The sequence below is a fragment of the Thalassophryne amazonica genome, chromosome 12 (assembly GCF_902500255.1).
Source record: "Thalassophryne amazonica chromosome 12, fThaAma1.1, whole genome shotgun sequence".
Classification (NCBI taxonomy): Eukaryota; Metazoa; Chordata; class Actinopteri; order Batrachoidiformes; family Batrachoididae; genus Thalassophryne; species Thalassophryne amazonica.
The window spans coordinates 61,049,716-61,068,675 of record NC_047114.1 but is presented as its reverse complement, the minus strand read 5'-3'; the positions used below and the strand labels follow the sequence as shown (position 1 = coordinate 61,068,675).

At 41.2% G+C, this 18,960-nt stretch overlaps 1 protein-coding gene across 2 annotated transcripts; it reads left to right on the top strand.

Moving 5' to 3' along the window:
* Window positions 1-5,866: 5,866 nt before the first annotated feature.
* LOC117522627 (eotaxin-like) lies at window positions 5,867-6,904 on the top strand. 2 transcript variants are annotated; one of them, XM_034184078.1, is made up of 3 exons: window positions 5,867-6,087; window positions 6,212-6,320; window positions 6,434-6,904. In XM_034184078.1, the coding sequence occupies exons 1-3, from the start codon at window positions 6,021-6,023 to the stop codon at window positions 6,582-6,584; spliced, it is 327 nt and encodes a 108-aa protein (XP_034039969.1). In that variant the 5' UTR covers window positions 5,867-6,020; the 3' UTR covers window positions 6,585-6,904. The 2 variants fall into 2 exon arrangements, with proteins under 2 accessions (XP_034039969.1, XP_034039968.1); XM_034184077.1 differs by having other exon boundaries at window positions 6,209-6,320.
* The last annotated feature ends 12,056 nt before the right edge of the window (window positions 6,905-18,960 follow it).

The window sequence follows — 18,960 nt, the reverse complement described above, 5'->3', positions numbered from 1 at the left end:
CAAAGCCACACTCATGTGGGACTTAGACAAATTTCTCTGCGAGTACGAACTTGACTGTCTGCAGTCTGTTATCGTGCCAAGAGTGCGACTGGCTGCACATTTTCTAAGTGCCATGCGAGTGGTGTTAGACGTTCGTGCGTGTCACCTGGAATTTGGCTGGCACCTGCTGCGAGAGGGTGCGATGGGATCGCAAAGCACACACTTTGTCTTTTAGACACTTGTGTGCACAAATAGTTGTAGCAATAGGTGTACGAGACATTGGAGACAGGGACGACATTACACGGTTTGCACACGATTCCTGTGTCATGCTCACTAAGTGTGCACTTTGTCCAAACTTAGTCCAAACTTTGCACTTTGTGTGAAGGGGCCCTAAGGGGAGAGCTGTGACCAGCCCCCAGATGTTTAACGATGATGGGTTCTTTACTGATCGTCAAGTGTTCGCACAATTTGGAGGTTTTGAAAGGAGATAATGACTTTGTTCACACACGGATTTGTGTGTAAATCCAAGCATGAAATTGCAATTGGATCCAAGCAAGTGACCTTCGCACCGCTAAAAATCTGTTCCAGATGTTATGTTATGATTTTTGGAAAAAAATGGTTGTGAATCTGTCTTGTATTTTTCTGATGCACTCTGGCTTATTTGACTTTTATCAGCTATATCAGAGCCCTCACAAGTTAAAGACTTGGAAGAGATGATTTATAATCTGGTATATCATTTTTTTTTAAAGATAGTGATGACTGGAATGAGATATGCCCTTTAAATAACTCCAATAAGGATTGTAAAAAACAAACACATGAAAAAAAAAAATCATCCCTGAACAGAGGGGATGATATTGTTTTTCTTTTTAACATTTTGAAAGAAAAGGCCATATTGGCTACTGCACTGTGGCAGGTAAAGGAACAAAAATGTGCCATTGGCTTCACTGGCAGGAGAGCAGCTCCCTCCTAATAAGAGAAGAACAACGCATCATATTGGGCACAAAACCACAACCAGTTAGACAGCAGCTTAACTGAAGGAGGGCATCAATCATCACCCTCTGCAGGAGGAGACAAATTTTCTCCAGAAAACCACAATGAAATTGAAGGAAATGATGCAGGAAAAGTGCTCAGTACCACTGAGGGTGAAGCAGCAGGCCACCAGGCCTAAAAAACATCAGAAAGAGTTAACATTTTTGTCTATGATCAGTGTAGTGTCACTTAAGTTCTACCAGGAAAACTAATTTTTCAAGCATTCATTCACATTTGCCTTCTTAGTAACAGCATTACCTCGAATAGGAGGCAACTGGTCCACATTTTATACTACATTCATTTCTGCCTTTAAGATGTACAACACATTCCAAAAAAGTTGAAATACTAAAGCATTTACCACTTTGTAATGTTGCCATTCTTTCTCACAACAGTGGAAAGACATTTTGTCATTGAGGATACAAGAACATGAAACATTTCACATATTATTTTGTCCTAATTTTCCTGCAACCACATCTTAAGGTGTGCAACACGAGGTCATTATTACTGCATTTCAAAAATCTCCACACTCTATTGGGAACAGGTTAGGACTGCAGACAGGCTAGACCAGTATCTGTACCCTTGTCTTCCACACCCATGACTTGGTAATGTGTGCAGGATGTGGTTTTGCATTGTCTTGTTGAAGAATGCATGGATGTCCCTGGAAAAAAAGTCATCTTAAAGGCAGCATGTGTTGCTCTAAAACCTCAGTGTACTTTCCTGCATTAATGCTGTCTTCACGGAAGTGTAAATTATTCTTTCCATCAGCATCGATTAGGGATTGGGCCGATCCGATCCAATATCGGTATCAGGTTTGAATACCAAAGTCCCGAATCGGAAATTTTTTATACAACCTACGGAGTTTTGTGATCCAGGAGCCACGTCTGTGTGTGTGTGTGTATGTGTGTGTGTGTGTGTTTTCTGCTGAAACGTCTCCAGAAGGGATTCCCTGCTGGCAGCTCTGCTCGCTGGCTGGCTGCAAACTGCGGAAGGGTCCTCCTGACTGGAGGCGTGCCCCAATGAGATGTGAAGTAATGAGACACGCCTCTGTTCAGGAGCCTGCAGTCAGCTGGCAGGTGAGAATTAAGCAGCACTGTCGCTGGCCAACTTTTCATCACGCCTGCTGTGGGGAACATTGCAAAGCAAGACAACAATGTGCATGTTTGCAAAGCCATTGTACCAAGAGGTGGAAGCTTTTTCATGACCTACAATACAGCAAACTTAATCACACATTTGAAAAAGTACCACATTAAAGTACACGAGGATTTACTAGCTGGGGGCAGAAAGACGAAAGGAAGACAGCAAGGGTGCGACAATGTAACCACGCTCAGACTCCAAGCATGAGTAAATTAAGTACTTTATTTTTTGTTGGCTTTTTTGGAATTTTTGAGATGTGTAAATGCACTCCTACCTCAAAACAGTACATGCACTCAGGGCAGGTATTCAAGGGATGAAACTTCAGCACTGACTCAACAATGGCCCATTTACAAGTACATAAACATGAATACCATTGATCAGATTTATTTTGCTTTTTAACCTTTGCACATGATCTAAAGATCTAATTTCTTGGAGAGAGGGGAAAGAGAGAGAGAGAGAGAGAGAGAGAGAGAGAGAGAGAGAGAGCGAAAGAGAGCTCTGTCTTTTCTCGATAATCTCTATGATTTTGATGAAGACCTGCTGTTTGTGTTGGGAAAGTGTAGTGACACGGACCCACAACAGGGGGCGTAAATGAACGGACAATGGAAGGAGTCAAATTATAACACTTTACTGTTGTGAATGACACAACCAAACACAGCAGATTACAGAATGTGCAAAAGTCAATCAATAAGGTGTCGTGTGGGCAGGCTCGACGATAGGAGACGCCCGTCTGGAAACGAACCGGAACCACACGATTTCCACTGCCACCGAACCCGAGGAATACTGGAGCCGCCAAGTCCCGAAGTCCCCAGGTGGCCACCTTCACGGCGTGTCGGATCTGGTACTGCTGGCAGAAAGCAAAGACAATCAAGGGTGGGTGTGTGAACACCCAGTAACAATCCTGGTGGGAATTCCACCTCCACCTCTCACTCAATACTTGCAGCGATCCCTCAGAGGAAAAAGAGTGCCGTCTTGCACAGCCTCCACAAAAAGGACCGGTACTCCTGCAAACACTCACAATAAACTGATTTACAATATACCACAAAAAAAGGCTGAGGATATTACCTGTGGTAGAAGATGATATCTCGGCAGTGTGGTGGAGGTGTCTTCCTGCTTTTATTCCAGATGTGGATTGGGTGATTAGTGACAGCTGTCACGGATGATGGGTGACAGCTGTCACCACGGCTTGTTCCTGAGGCGGCAGCGCCCTCTCGTGCCTGAAGCCCGCACTTCAGGCAGGGCGCCCTCTGGTGGTGGGCCAGCAGTACCTCCTCTTCTGGCGGCCCACACAACAGTTTGTCTTTTCCAGACCCGGCGCCACGAGGGGGCGTTTGGGGGCGACGCCCCCTCACGTCATCAACCGCCCCCTTGGATGTGAGAGTTATCAAAAAATTAAAATAAAAAAGAAAGAAAAAGAAATACTGGAAAATATAGCAAAATATTAGTTATTCAGTAATATCACATATTTAACAAATAAACCAAATTAATTAACTAAAGTAATTAATTTAAAAACAAACGGATATGGCATGTGTCTGTGTTCAAGCGATTTGATAGGTTGAGGGTTGCGCTTGTCAGTGCAGCAGAGGGCAAGGATCCTGAGTCCAGCGATTATGGCAAGGTGGACGAACTAAAGCATGCTCGATTTATTCAAGCAGTATCAGAGCTGGAGTTCCTGGGATTCGTCAAGTCCACCAAGCAAAAGGCAGATCATGCAGCATGGCTCACTTGGGGAGGGTGTTAATGCTGCGTTTACACATAATGACGACAAGTCACGAATGCCACGAAGTACACATTCTTGGCCGCTGATCACGAATGTGATTATTCGGGGCAGAGGCGTCAGGTATCCTCAGGAACTGCTGCAACCTGTTACCACACGTTACGATTAATGGCACGTGTTGCTGGAGGATTATCAGGAACCATTATGCATGGTCAAGAATAGTGTTCCATGTTGTTGTGCGCTATTGCACGTAACAGCGCATCGTTAAGTTCTGTCACGTTGTGAATGAGGTGAATTGTCTCCACACACACACCCATATTCATCCAACCGAATTCAGATCGCTCCAATTTTTCAGAAGAACTTTGTGATTGCATGCATAGTTGGGTTCTGTGCCATGGAGTGGCGCACATGCTCAATTGCGCTGTGTTTGCGCTTGTGATTGAGGGCTGTATGTGGGGTTAATTTACTGTCTCATGTCATTTCTTAGATCAGTTGTTGGTTTGGTTTTGTGGTATGCAGGAGATCACTTGACCGAGGGTCTATACGTTCAAATAATAATTAAAAAATACTGTCATCACTCTTTACTCTTAGTCAATCTCTTACAACGGTGTAGCCTAAATACACAAGCTTTCCAGGAGCGCCCCCAATGCATTACGCACGCTCAGAGGCACGTCCCCTCTGGTGCGCACTTTTTTTGTGTGGGGAGGGGGGGGGGGGCGTGACCCCCACCCCCTGTGATAAACTCATCGCCCCCTTAATATTTTTTTTTCTGGCGCCGGGCCTGGTCTTTTCTCCGCTTCAAAAGAAATCCAACATTTTCTGACTACTGAAGTGCATGTAAATGTGTGATCAGATTATTACATTTATCCGATTACTAACAGTTATCTGAAAATTATGTTCATGTAAATGTGATACTCTATGGGGAGCTCAACTTGACAAGGGAGCTCATCTCCTGTGATCTGGCTGTGGAAAAAAAAAAGTTGGATATGAGTACATGTACCATTTTGAGGAAGGAGTGTATTTCCATAATGCCACAAGAAACCACCAAAAAATAAATAAAAGTACCTAATTATTTCACCAAAACATCAAATATAGACTTACATGTTAGATGTACCTTCTAGCAAATTGTAGTTGAAGTTTCAGGTCTTCTTTTCTTTCCTCTATACCACTTCATCATGAAGCTGTATAACTGGAGATACAAAATATCCTCATATAAATGCAACAATAATGATAATAATAACAATATTAAAACAAACAGAGCTCTGGTATCGGAATAGTATTGTATCAGCAGATATCTAAATTACGGTATCAGGATCAGATCAGAAGTGAAAAAAAATGTGGATCAGTGCATCCCGAGCACCGACACAATCCCATACCATGTCAGACCCTGGCTTTTGGACCTTTTTGCTGATTTCAGTCTGGAAAGCCCTCTTTGTCCTTGGCCAGAAGCACAATGCATCCATTTCTTCCAAATATCTGGAATATGGATTAATCTGATCACACTACACATTTCCACTGTGTGATGGTTCTGTCCAGATGCCTCCAAGCCCTGAGGAGTCAACGCCACTTCTGGACAAGGTGAGGATCAAGCTTCTCTTTTGCATAGTCACGTTTGAAGTGACATTTGTAGTAGAACTCTGTATTGTAGTGCTTGGCAAAGGTTTCGCAAAGTAATTACTTGCCAAAGACCCGGTCTTTCATGGATACTGCTTTTGCACCAAATCATGATGACAATTACCTGTTGTTGTCACCTATTTTGATACCATGTCCTCTGTCAGAAGTGTAGTCATTTCAAGACTGTGCTGAACTATCTAATATTAAAAAAAATGCAGATTTAGATTTAATGAAATCATTAACAGAATATATTTAGTCTATCGCAGTCTGCCCAGGTTAGTGGAGGTAGGGCATCTACATAAAAGTACAGTAAATGGAACTGAGAATGCTGCGGTAACATGACCACATGCAGGATGTTCCTGCAGGGGAAGTTCCAGTGGTGATGCGTGTGAGTGGAGGGCTGAGGGCTGCAGTCTTCACTTTCTGTGGGAGGAAGTTTACTCCCCTTTCTCGGTGTGTATCTGTGGGTGTTGCAGCTTGCAGGATGCATAAATGACTTAAGTGAACATTCACAGCTCAGACTCACCATCTTCATCCACAACTCACAATGGCGAGTGTCACCTTCATCACTTTTCTCTTCATCACGGTCATGTTGTCAACAGTCTCGGCTAAAGGTAAAAATGAGCTGAGTATTATTATTTATGTTTTAGTTTGTGAATTATTTCCCATCTTAAAATGAATCGGACTGTTTTTAAGAAGCTGATGTTGATAAGAAGTTTCTTCTTTCTTTGTCAGCAGGTGGACTTGGGAGTTGCTGTCGCTACACTAGACACCGTAAAGTCCAGAGAGATTTACTGAAGTGTTACTACAAACTAGGTCCACCGTCGTGTTCTCGATACAACGTGGTGTGAGTGATGTGCTTCATGTTGGATCTTTGTGCACAACAGACCAAACCATGATTACTGCTGATGCTGTAATCATGGTCTCTTTGCTATTTGTTGATTGTGTGTTTTTCCACAGATTCATCACGCTGATGGGCAAACGGATCTGCTCAGACCCAGACAGCCCGTGGACAGAGGCCATCATGACTTATCTCAATCACAAGAAATGGCAGTATCAAAGCATGAATTTTAACAACTGTACTGTCAACAGTCAGCTGTTAAATTACTGAACAACAGCTTAAAGGTTTTCTTTCTACTGTGCAAACAGCACAAATTTTGAATGTATTCATATTTTATATTGCCTCATTCTGATTATGTAGTATGTGACATTTGCTTTTGTTTTTCCTCACCATTCGTCAGATTTTTTTTTTATTTTGCATTTGTATAAATATGTTTTGTTTTTTGTATTATACAGCATATGAGTGAAATAGCAAAATACAAAAAAACCCTGTAAAAACTAAGTTTTTAGTTGTGGATGTCAGGGAACTATACAGTTTGTTTGTATTATGATCATCACATACATATGACCAATAAAGTGTATATAAACAGATTTACTGACATAGTATCATTCAGTTTATGACGTGCTGTTTGAGGCTAAATGGCCTTTTTTCTGGCTTCTAATACTAACTTGAGTTCAACCAAATTTCCAATATTCTACACAACGACTTACAGTGGGGGTGGTGGCCAAGTGGTTAGTGTGCTTGGTTGCAGTCAAACCCCACCCCTGCCACATTTCTCCAAGTAATGTGGATTTATGTCAGGAAGGGCATCCGGTGTTAAACCTCTGTCAAATCAATATTCAGAGCCACCTTGGAGCTGCTGTAGCGACCCCGAGTAAAAACAAGGGAACAGCCAAAGGTACTTACTACAAAATGACTCCTATTTGACAGTAATTATGGACAGTAATTGTGTGTGTGTGTGTGTGTATAGGGAGAGAGGAGAGATGACTTTGACATTAAATAAAAATAGTGGTTTGTAAAAAAACAACATTTCTCAACATTGCATCCAGTGAGTCAAAACTTCACACTTCCCGTAATGCATAATAATAACACATAGCTATTAATATATTAGTTATAATACAGAATTATTAATACACTAGTTATTAATACATAATGCATTTAATTTTATTTTATTTTACATTTCACCCACCACCACATACCACAAGCCCTGAAAAATAAAGAACATAAGTTAAGAAATTGTTGGAATGAAGTGTGTCAGGCCTTTTTTTATCCAAAACTTCTATTGCCTTCAAAAATATTATTGCATTATCAACAACCTGAAATAGACTCTTTAACAACCCTTTCACATAGGAACAGCCACCTGAAAATTGAGAAAAACGACAGGTTAAGCAGTTATGTCAGCCTGTCTTAAGTGTAAAATATCTGCCTAATTTACCCATAATTGTACTCAATGATATTCTACAAGATCAAAAATATTGCTGCATATAATTTGGATTTGATCAAACCCAACAGATTAAAACCCGTTTCACATTGTTAGCATGTTTCCTCAGGACTTCTCCTTCAGTTCATTTGAACTGGTCTCCAAGGAGAGCCTGCATTTTACCTGGATTACTGGACCAACTCTCTAACCACTGAGAGATCCTGACTCCTACTGACAAACTGTCCTACTGACATTCAAAGGTGATGATGTGTCAAAAATTGGAATATAAAATCTAATGAGCCAATAACGTCAGCAACCATCATTAATTCTTATTTTACGACTGGATCCCTTGGGAAAAGTGCTTGGATGCGGCAAAATCAGTGTACTTCAAAGATTCTGTATGCAAATTTACATACTTTCTGCCGGATGTGAACATCTCGAGTTGCTCTTGTTACACATCTGCCCCACTAGTCAGCTTTCACAATCCTTAAAAATCTTCTTTAACTATTCAGAATCTTTAAATCCCAAATCAAATGATATTTTAAATCATTTAATAAATGTTCGTGTCAACATGACAGAAACATTTTCTTCAAAGAGTTATTTTGTGAACGCTCATCTTGAAAGTCAGCATGAGTCACCCTGAGTGTACACACGCTTGAACCTTTTTAAGCTTTCTGAGGCGATTGTGTTCCATCTCCCCTCATGACAATGTGACATGGTGGGCAACTGCCTCACCAGCCGGAAGTTTTAGGCGGTTTCAGTCTGCGTGTTTCCATCACTTAGTACTGCTAACACAATGAAATATGGAGAAAAAACTACTAAAAATAAACCTGTGCTTTTTATGAGGTAGCAGAGAAAGTACATTTTTGTCACAGTGTGCTGGAGGTGGCAAGTGGAGAGTGTTTGAGGTTGATGCAACGTTTGCTTGAACCACAATGCAGTGGGGGGGGGGGTTCCATTTCTTGCCTAAACGAGCCACTAACAATTGTTACAACTTAATCATGGGGGGGGGGGGGATTAAACAGTTATTATGTGATATAAAGCTTCACTGCACATGTTGAGAGTTTTGGTTTGATCTTTGCAAGTGTGCATTTTTGTATAACACTTTACTTAAGGTATTGTCATAATAGTGACATGACACTGTCATAACTGTTATATGACACAGTCATGCATGCGTCAATGTCATAAATGTTTATGACTGCTGTCATTGTCACTCACTTTTTGTATTGACAAGCTGACTTTTTGTGTCTTCTTGATGATGACAACTTGAAATTAATCAAAGTGACATGACCAGAAGTTGTCTTTGGCCTTTTTGGTCTTCGGTTGTATGCTAACCTGTCAACACATGTTTAAGACAAATATATATCTCACATTCATGACTCAAGATTGCTCTGAACATTCTGATGTGCAACACATTGGACTTAGTGTTTATAGATTCAGGGGCAGAGTCCAATTTTATTACCTCCACCAACCGAGTTGGAGGAGGTTATGTTAGTGCCCCTGTTTGTTTGTCTGTTTGTGAACATCCTGGAGCCCAAAATTTTTCATATATCCTTATGATTTTTTTCTGAAGATTCATATTCTGACAGGCAAGAAGTGATTCAGTTTTCAAGGTCATAGGTCAAAAGGCAAAGTCAGGAAAAATCTTGGAAAACTGGAAAAGTCCCTATGTTTAACATGAAACAAAAATTCATACCTCTGTCAAAAAGAGATGAAATTTCTTTCATATTTGACAGCATTATGGATGGTATTCTTTATCGACTGACAGTTAGATCCAGATCTGATCCAGATTACAGATTTTGTGGCCATTTAAATTTAACATTCAAAGCCCCATTTGATGTATATTTTACATTATATCTTAATCAAACATGCCCCAATCATGCTCATATTTGAAAGTGAGATGCAGACTGGCACTCACTATCACCTGACAAAGTTTGATCCGGATCTGATCCGGATTGTGCATTTTGTGGACATTTGAATTTAATTGTGAAAACCCCATTTGGTGTACATTTTGTAATATATTGCAATCAAAAATGTCTCAATCACTCTTATTTTTCTGTTATTGATTTACCTACACCACCAAAATTGAATGGAGGCTCAGGTTCCAACTCTACGCCTGTTTGTCTCAAATTGTCAGTTGGACACCAAGTGCCAAAAAGCAATGACAAATAGTGCATAGCAGAGATAACCAATGTTCTGTGAAAATAATCTGAAAAAGAATTCAGAAACCAAAAAAGTAAAAAACAAACAAACAACAACAACAAAAATGACAACAGCACAACAAACCTTCAATTCAAGTGCATGAACTAAACATACATCTTTTGAAAAGTCACTTCTAACAGGACTATGACCTTAAAAATTTTTTCCAAAGTAAAATTTTATGGAATTGTCAGCGAGTGTTGTCAGAGGTTTGCGCTCTGTGAGCTCGGTGCTCTAGTTGACACTAGATTCATATCTCAATCTGGGATTGGTAACTATCTAAACCCATCAATGTCATGGCTTTGGATGGAATCATATTATCAAAGATCTCACACCAAACTGTTCCGCTCTAAATAGTCATCCCCAGGAATCATCATGAGACCATTCAATCTTTTCTGACCTCCCACTCTGCTCCTCTGGTTTTAGGTTATGTCAATGCAAACCAAAGTTTGATTCACTGACCGGTACTGTAATCTAGTGAAGTCCTGCCTGTTGAATTGCTTAAAATCTGCCATCCCTTCCACCGAGGGCACCATGGAGTCAGTCTCAGAGAAGCCCCCTCATTAGGAGTTCCTTCTATGTACCATGACTTAGCCATGGTTTTCAGTAAGCGTACAGCCTTAACTTTGCCTCTGCACCGGCCTTCCAACTGTTACATTGACTTACTCCTGGGCGTTCCTCTACCCTCTGGTAGACTGTTCCACTTTTCTCACCCAGAAAGGCAGTCAATGGAACAGTACATTAAGGAATCTCTGGCTGCTGATCTTATTTGTCCCTCTTCCTTACCTTTGGGGTTTAGGTTCTTTTCTGTGGAAGGATGGGACTTTGAGGATTGTCATCAATTAAACAATATAACAATTAAAAACAAATATCTGTTGTTGCTCCTCAGCTCTGCCTCTGGCGCAATCATCCTCACTGAACCCAACCTCCATAAGACATATCATCTGGTGTGCATCAAGGAGGGTGACGAGTGGAAGGCAGCCTTTAATACACCTCTGGGCCACTTCAAGTATTTGGTCATGCCAATAGGGTTGACTAATGCCCTTGCAACTTTCCAGGCGTTAGTCAGTCATGTCCTCCATGACATCTTCAACTGGTTTGTGTATTTGGATGACATTGTGATCTATTTCCAGACTATAACTGAACACTCCCACCATGTCCATCAGGTTTTGCGGTGTCTTCTTGAGAAAAGTCTCCTTGTTAAGACAGAGAAATATGTCTTTCATTGGGGTACATTTTTTGGGGGGAAGGGGAAGGTAAAGCCTGACCCATCTAAGATCCGAGTTGCCGACTGGCCAGACTGGCTGATTCAGCAGGCTCCGTCATCGACTGTGAGGAAGCGCGCGTCGTGGCAGATTCAACAGGCTCCATCATTGATGGTGGAGAGGTGCGCATCATGGCTGATTCAGCAGGCTCCGTCATTGACTGTGAGGAAGCACGCGTCGTGGTGGATTCAGCAGGTGGTGTCAGTGACTGTGGGGAGGCGCGCATTGTGACGGATTCAGCAAGCGCCGTCGGTGAGGCGTGCGTCAGAACAGTGCTCTCTGATGACATCGAGCACTGTAGGGTGTGGAGAGCTGGGGAATCCTGACGTGTGCATGCTGTGGGGAAGCCCTGTGGTACGTATACAGCATAATGCTGTGTGGGCGTGACTTTTCCAGAAGGTTGTACTTGTTCCGGAGGCGTCACGGCAGGTGCCGCTGTGCGCAGTGGAGACATAGAGTTTCCTGATGGCTCAGCGGATGATCCGTAAGGTAAAATCTCTGCTGAGGGGTCAGGCAACAATAAGGCTTCTCTTTCAGATGAGGAAGCAACAGATGATGGCGCACGAAGCTTACGTGGTGCTGGCATTGGGGGCTGACTGGGCGTAGCCAGTGTGGGTGTGGCATACGACCATGGAGCTGGTTCTCCTGGTTGGCACTGCACAGCCGGCTTCCGCGTAACTGAGCGTTGTGGTGCTGGTGTCGGTGGCAGACAGAGCATGCTTGGTGTGACCAATTGAGATGGCGAAACTGCTGCAGTAGACAGGGTGATGAACTGTGGCACGTCTGTGCAGGCCTCATAAATGTTACATTCAATCAGAAAGTTCATGGGATCTTCAACACATGGAGGCATCTGACCTTGCCTAAAAAAGTTCTTGATATTACCTAGATCAGGAAAAGTTGATACGACCTCAGGCTCGGTCTGCAGGATCTGGTCTAATGCTGCTAGGACTCGATTTCTGTCCAGCCGATCAGTACTGTTCCAGTATTCATAGAATAAGTCTTGAGTCTTGAACAGAAACATGGCTGTGTCCTGCAGTGTCTGATCTTCCGTATCAGATGACGTGTCGTCCGCAATGTCTTCCCAATCTGATTCACAGTCAGAGTGGGAGGCTGGATGACAGGTGTAATTCAGGCTGACTCACCCAGGCTGAGAGATGCCCTGCAGCAAACAAACTGTCCAGGTTTTCTAGGTCAGGAAAAATTCAAAAAGCCAGGAATTGGCTTTCACCAGATTCCAAGCTTTGTCCAAAAAAATCAAACTTCTTCTTTGGGGTGTAGCAGGAATGAAAACAGTTGAAGAAAAAGCTGATCTGAGAAAAAAATGTCCTTAATGGTGGCCATGTCTGGGATCATGATGGTTGGGTATGAGCTTGCTGTGTCCATTTTTGGCCAGTTTGTTCTGTCAGGATCAGACTAGGCATGGCACAGAAGGTGGATGGATGCAAATGCAAAACTCACAGATACTGGTGTGATAGTAAAAAGGCTTTATCTCAAAAAGGCAGGCAGGGATTCGGTGCACAAGTAGACAGTAAGAGAGGCGGCGGTACAGGCTGGCGACAGGCTAAGGCGAGGTCCAAAAACATGCACTGGTCAAAACACAAGGCAGCAATGGTCATGGACTGAGGCGAGAACAAGGTCAAAGGCAGAACATGGTCAAAAACACTGCAGAGCAAGACAAAGGCCTGGAACATGAACTAGAAAGCACAAACAAACTGGCAGGGAGTGGAGAAAGTGAGGGGTTTAAATAACAGGTGCAGTAATTAGGAAAACAAGACACAGGTGTCAGGGAAAGTGCTGGAAGGGGCGTGGTCAGACAAGACAGAGGTGAGGCAGGAGTAGAGTGACAGGTGGGCGTAACTAAAAGAAACAGACTGAGTGACTGAAAATCAAACCCAACCAACTGTGATAAAAACTGAAAAACCTAACCCAGAGAAGAAGACAAGAAAAGAGTGCCAACATAAGACAGTGATCAACAAGAAAATAAAGGCAGAGACCACACTAGAATGGGACCAACATGTGGCAACAGTAAAACAGAAAATACAACTAATGACTACCCAGAAAATAAAGGATAAACAGAGCATAAAACCAGTGACAAAAGTGATATGCACAGAAAAGAGATACTCAGAACAAAACCAAAACAAGACTTAACAAGTGACTAAAATACAATGGCCAAATACATATAACCAGGGACTGGAATCATGATAAACAGAAAACTAAAGACACAGGATCAAAGACTGATACACACATGAGTCCAGATAATAACAAGAGCCCAGAATGAGCTGAATCATGACATTCAGTTAAACAACCGCAATTTCACACAATTTCACAAATCCATGCTGGATGTGCATGTTGAATTGGCACAGGTTTTTCGCCGGATGCCCTTCCTGACGCAACTCCATTACATGGAGAAATGTGGCAGGGTTGGGGTTTGAACCGGGAACCTTCCGCATTGAAAGCAAGTACATTAACCACTTGGCCACCACCCTTCTTCAACGGTACGCACTTTTCAGCCTGAGAAGTGAGGACGATCACATTTAATTACTGGTTACAAATGCATTCAATTGAAAACATACTATGTATCTTCTCTGGTCTGCACAGTGACCACAAGCATCTATGTACATGTAAAGGAAGAACCCTTTAAACAGGTAAACAGTGCCTTTCAAGCACTCCATCAACAACGTGGGAAATTTGCCCAAAAATATTACAAAATATTCTCCTAACGCAAGTTGGTGATCAAATGTGTCGGTGAATCAACGATAACATGGCGGATAAACTCGAAGTCGGGGTGTTCTGCACCAACATCATGAAAGCACTTCCCTCCATCAAGCATGCCTTGAGCTTCCATGTCCTTGGCCATTTCTTAGCCTTGTCTGGCTAAATTTTGCCAGGATTTACAGCAGTTGACAACCTTAATCCACATCGCTGCTGTCATTTGGGTGGATTTCTCATTATTTATGGATTTAAGGTGGAAAAAGCATTTAACCCTTATAAGGTCTTTGGGTCTATGGGACCCGTTTTCAGTTTTTAGCTTCAGAAAAATTATACAATAAATTATTTTTTCAAATGAAGATTCATTGGCCTTGGCTCATTTTCTGAGAGGAACATAAATCACAAAATTATTGCATATGTAAAATTATATTACATAAAGGGTGTTCAGGTCCACTGAACACTAATTTCCGTTTCTCTAGCCAGCAAGCTGGCATTCGCAGCCGGGGACGCCATGTTGTTTACACAGCCTAGTCTCACGTTTTTTTTTTTTTGTTTTTTTTTTTGGTGCTCCTGTGACGAAATGAGTCGAATTTTCTTGACGGGTTTTTTTTAACTCACTTTTCCTAACCCTACTCCTACCCCCCCCGACCCTATCCTTAACCATAACCTAATCTTATTCTTTCCCCCCAACCAACCATAACCACCCCGACACCCCCCCCCCCCCCCCATGCTTCACTTTTAATTTCGTGCAGCCATCACGGAATTAATTAGAATGAATTTGTGCTGCCGTGACAAAAATGAGGCGCTTTTCATCACAATATCACAAACCAGTAGATTAATGTATATTTCGTGCTGCTGAAGCACGACTTGCCGTGACACCAGGTTGTGTTTACATGGTGCGAGGACATGAAAGCTGAGCAGTGATTGGTTCAGATGCATCACGTGAGGTTCCACTTCTCATTGAAAAAATTATAAGCATCATTTTTTTACTTGGGTTTATATCTCACTGTTGTGTAGATTTTTCTTTTTTTTAGTTGAACTCTGTGAAATGTATTTTATATATTTTTATCAAAATGATAGTGTAAAGATCATTTGTACCTACTTTACTGGAACATAATGGAATCATTTTTCATCTGTGCACCTCGTAGAACAGTTGAAACAAAACCACAAAGAGTTCTTGCTTACTCAGACACAAAACATGCACACACACACACACACACACACACACTGAACTGTATGTTCAGGATGTGGTAACTGTTCTGACACCAGCCCCTCAGTTAAACATAAAACCACAGACACTGCGGTGAAAATGTCCAATGTTCAAGACAAAGCTTTAATATTTATATCACATTACATTACATTATGTTAGGAAAAACTCTCCATCTCAAGCTGTCTTCCAATTTTCAGACCAAAAGGGCCCAAATTTGTCATATTTCCAGGTCTATCTGCCAATTAATGGAACTCCTTTGGGTGGGGTGGGGGTGGAGTGGAGGAGTCAAGCTGTACTTTTCTGATTGTTCCTATTAAGGCAACATGTGACAAACTGGATAATAATGAATACTAATTTCAAGGTAATACTGCTGATTGTTTCCTTACTTTTCCTTTGGTTAAAAGAAGTAAACCTTATACAGGCCCGGAGGGCTTCATTCACATGCACGTCACTTTAAAGATTCCAATTCACTTAACCTGCACCTTGGAAGTGGGAGGTACCTGCAGGGAACCCATGCAATCTCCTCACAGAAAGGTACAAGTGGGAAGCAATCCCACCACCTTCGTGCTGTGAGGCAACAGTGAGACTAAACTGCTATAAAATGCTGAGGAATATTGCCTTGGAAGTAAATAAACACAAGTGTATGAGATGATGACATCATACTCTCAGTTGCAGTGGTGGTGGCCAAGTGGTTAGTGCACTTGGTTTCAGTGCAGAAGGTTCACGGTTCAAATCCCACCTCTTCCACATTTCTCCATGAAATGTGGAGTTGTGTTAGGAAGGGCATCCGGTGTAAAACCTGTGCGAATTTGACATGCAGATCCACCTTGGATTTGCTGTGATGACCCTGAGTGCAAACAAGGGAGCAGCTGAAGGGACTTACTTTTTACTCTCAGTTATGACATCATATAAGGATGACATTCTGTTGATTTTTTTTTTTTGTGCTGTGGTTTGAACATATAGCATCAGACTCCATATCAGTAGCAGACAGTACAACAATTTTCGAGTGCCCCTCCATGTCAGGGTAGGAATTGCATTTTCACTTTTGTGGATTTTCAGTTGCTAATGAACAGATGCAGTCATCCTCCAGAAGAAAATCTTCATCAACCAGGTGGTAATCAATGCTTCATGTACCACCACAGAATCAGAAATAATTTCATCTTTGCTTTTTTTTTTTTACATCAAAGTCATGATCTGTGTCAATGTATGATTATATACATACTGTGGCACTGTGTCCTTATGGCATCATGGGAAAAGCTGAAGCATGGTGGGAGTAATACTTGAATAGGTATCGAAAGGTGATTAGATGTTGGAGTCGTTTGGTCAAAGGTTAAGGTCAAGGAAAACATGTTACGAAAAACACTTTTTTTTTTGTATATCTCAACAACCAAGAAATCTAGATAAATGACCTAAATGATATGAATAGATATGAAAGATGTTCTCCAGAAGAATGTTTTATGGAAACTACTACAAAGGAAAAAAAAAAAAGCTCACAAACATGTGCAAGAACAATGTCCAAAAAGGAAAAGCTATATTTTTTCCAAGTAAACCATAGATTTCCTTACATGTGTTTAGTCACATGAAGTTATTTAATGTGTGTTTAAATATTTAAATAGGGCTTTGAATATTGGCTCTCTCTCTCTCTCTCTCTCTCTCTCTCTCTCTCTCTCTCTCTATCTATCTATATGTATATATACAGTGAGAAAAATAAGTATTTGAACACCCTGTGATTTTGTAAGTTCTCTCACTTAGAAATCATGGAGGGGTCTGAAATTTTCATCTTAGGTGCATGTGCACTGTGAGAGACATAATCTAAAAAAAAAAATCCAGAAATCACAGTGTATGATTTTTTTAATAATTTATTTGTATGTTACTGCTGCAAATAAGTATTTGAACACCTGTGAAAATCAATGTTAATATTTGGTACAGTAGCCTTTGTTTGCAATTACAGAGGTCAAACGTTTCCTCGCACGTCGCACATTTAATCAGTGGCAGTTGTTTAATTCCGCTTGTGTTTCATGTTTTGTTTCCGCGGGTGGCCTGTCTGCAGTGTTGCCACAGTTACATTGAAAAAGTAATCCAATTACTGATTACTGATTACTCCTTGAAAAAGTAACTTAGTTACTTTACTGATTACTCAATTGTAAAAGTAACTAAGTTAGATTACTAGTTACTTTTTTAGTTACTTTCCCAGCTGTCGACAACAACCCTCTGCCACCTCAACATGACAATGATACCTGTTTTGCCAAAACTCACTTTATAGTCACCCTTTCTTGACTTCAATGAAAATAAATACTTGTTTTATAAAAAGTAAAATAAAGACCTCTTTCTTGACCTCATATTTAACTGTTGACAGCACTGTAACAGTAAAACTTGCAATTTCAAACCTACATTGTTTATAAATGTAACTATTAAATTCTAACATTTAAATTCTCTCTAAACATTTTACTTGTCAAAATTATTATTATTTTAAGCAATATTAGTAGTTGTAGTAAAAAAACGGCTTCAAAACTGGACCTTTAATCTAGGGGTGTTGTGAGGGGGGCACATCCTTGCCCCACACCCCCATTCCATCTGGATTCGCCCCTGCTTTGGCGTTTGAGCACAAAGAATGGATAACATTTATTTATGCAGAAAACAGGACCAGATTTACAGGTAAGAAAGTTTTATTGCGTTTTCACATCATGTGGTCCTCAGAAAGAGAGTTTAGGTGCATTTCAGTGGAAAATAGTGTTGTTGATGCGTCGCGGAGGATCAGCTGTTTTTAACGAGACGATACAGAGCAGCTCAGATCAGAATTCTAAATAAAGGAGGAAAAAAGTATAAAAATGTCTTCGTAAAGCTCAGTGCAGGTGTGCTGATCACCGCCCTTTAAGAGGTGAGGACGAGTCGAGCAGCTGCAAAAAAACCGTGGATGAAAAGTTCACAGCTCGCTTAAAGTGGGCAGTTTAGTCGAACCCCGACCTCCTGCCCACAGACCAAGTTTAATGCTGCTATCGACCCACAATGAAAAATAATAGTAACGCACAGTGACATGGAGAAGTAACTTTAATCTGATTACTGACTTGGAAAGATTAACGCGTTAGATTACTCGTTACTAAAAGAAGTGGTCAGATTAGAGTAACGCGTTACTAAGTAACGCGTTACTAAGTAGTACTAAGTAACGCGTTACTAAGTAGTACTAAGTAACGCGTTACTAAGTAGTACTAAGTAACGCGTTACTAAGTAGTACTAAGTAACGCGTTACTAAGTAGTACTAAGTAACGCGTTACTAAGTAGTACTAAGTAACGCGTTACTAAGTAGTACTAAGTAACGCGTTACTAAGTAGTACTAAGTAACGCGTTACTAAGTAGTACTAAGTAACGCGTTACCGGCATCACTGCCTGTCTGCAGACATGTCACGTCAAGTTTATATCCTCAGTCTGTTACTAGTTTATACACCGTGTTTTGTTCTGCTAATGTGTGACCATAAAGTCGTGTTTGTGTCTGTAGGAGCTGCAGTCTTGCACACACCTGCAGCTGTGGATGTGTGGAAAATGTTACTTTTACATTTGTCCTCCACAATCTGTGACACTTTTTCTCAGACTCGGCCACAAACAAACTGGTTTTTGACATTCAAGATTTTATATTTTTTCAAGTCCTCTGAGAGGTCCAGGTGAAAATAATAAATAATTTGTGATGCCCATGTACATAACACCAGGCAGTGAACTCCACCTCTCAGAAGAGAAAATGATGGGATTTCACACGATCTTCATCACCAATTACCTTCATCTTACAATGACCAAACTGATTGTTTTGTGTGTACATTGCTTGTATTTTGTTTGCTTTTAACATTGTCTTGA

Bases quoted from the DNA above. Each gene is read 5' to 3' on its own strand.
- LOC117522627 (XM_034184077.1), top strand. From the start codon at position 6,021: ATGGCGAGTGTCACCTTCATCACTTTTCTCTTCATCACGGTCATGTTG. The intron at 6,088-6,208 runs GTAAAAATGAGC...TTTCTTTGTCAG, and splicing joins GTCAACAGTCTCGGCTAAAG to CAGGTGGACTTGGGAGTTGC. The intron at 6,321-6,433 runs GTGAGTGATGTG...GTTTTTCCACAG, and splicing joins TGTTCTCGATACAACGTGGT to ATTCATCACGCTGATGGGCA.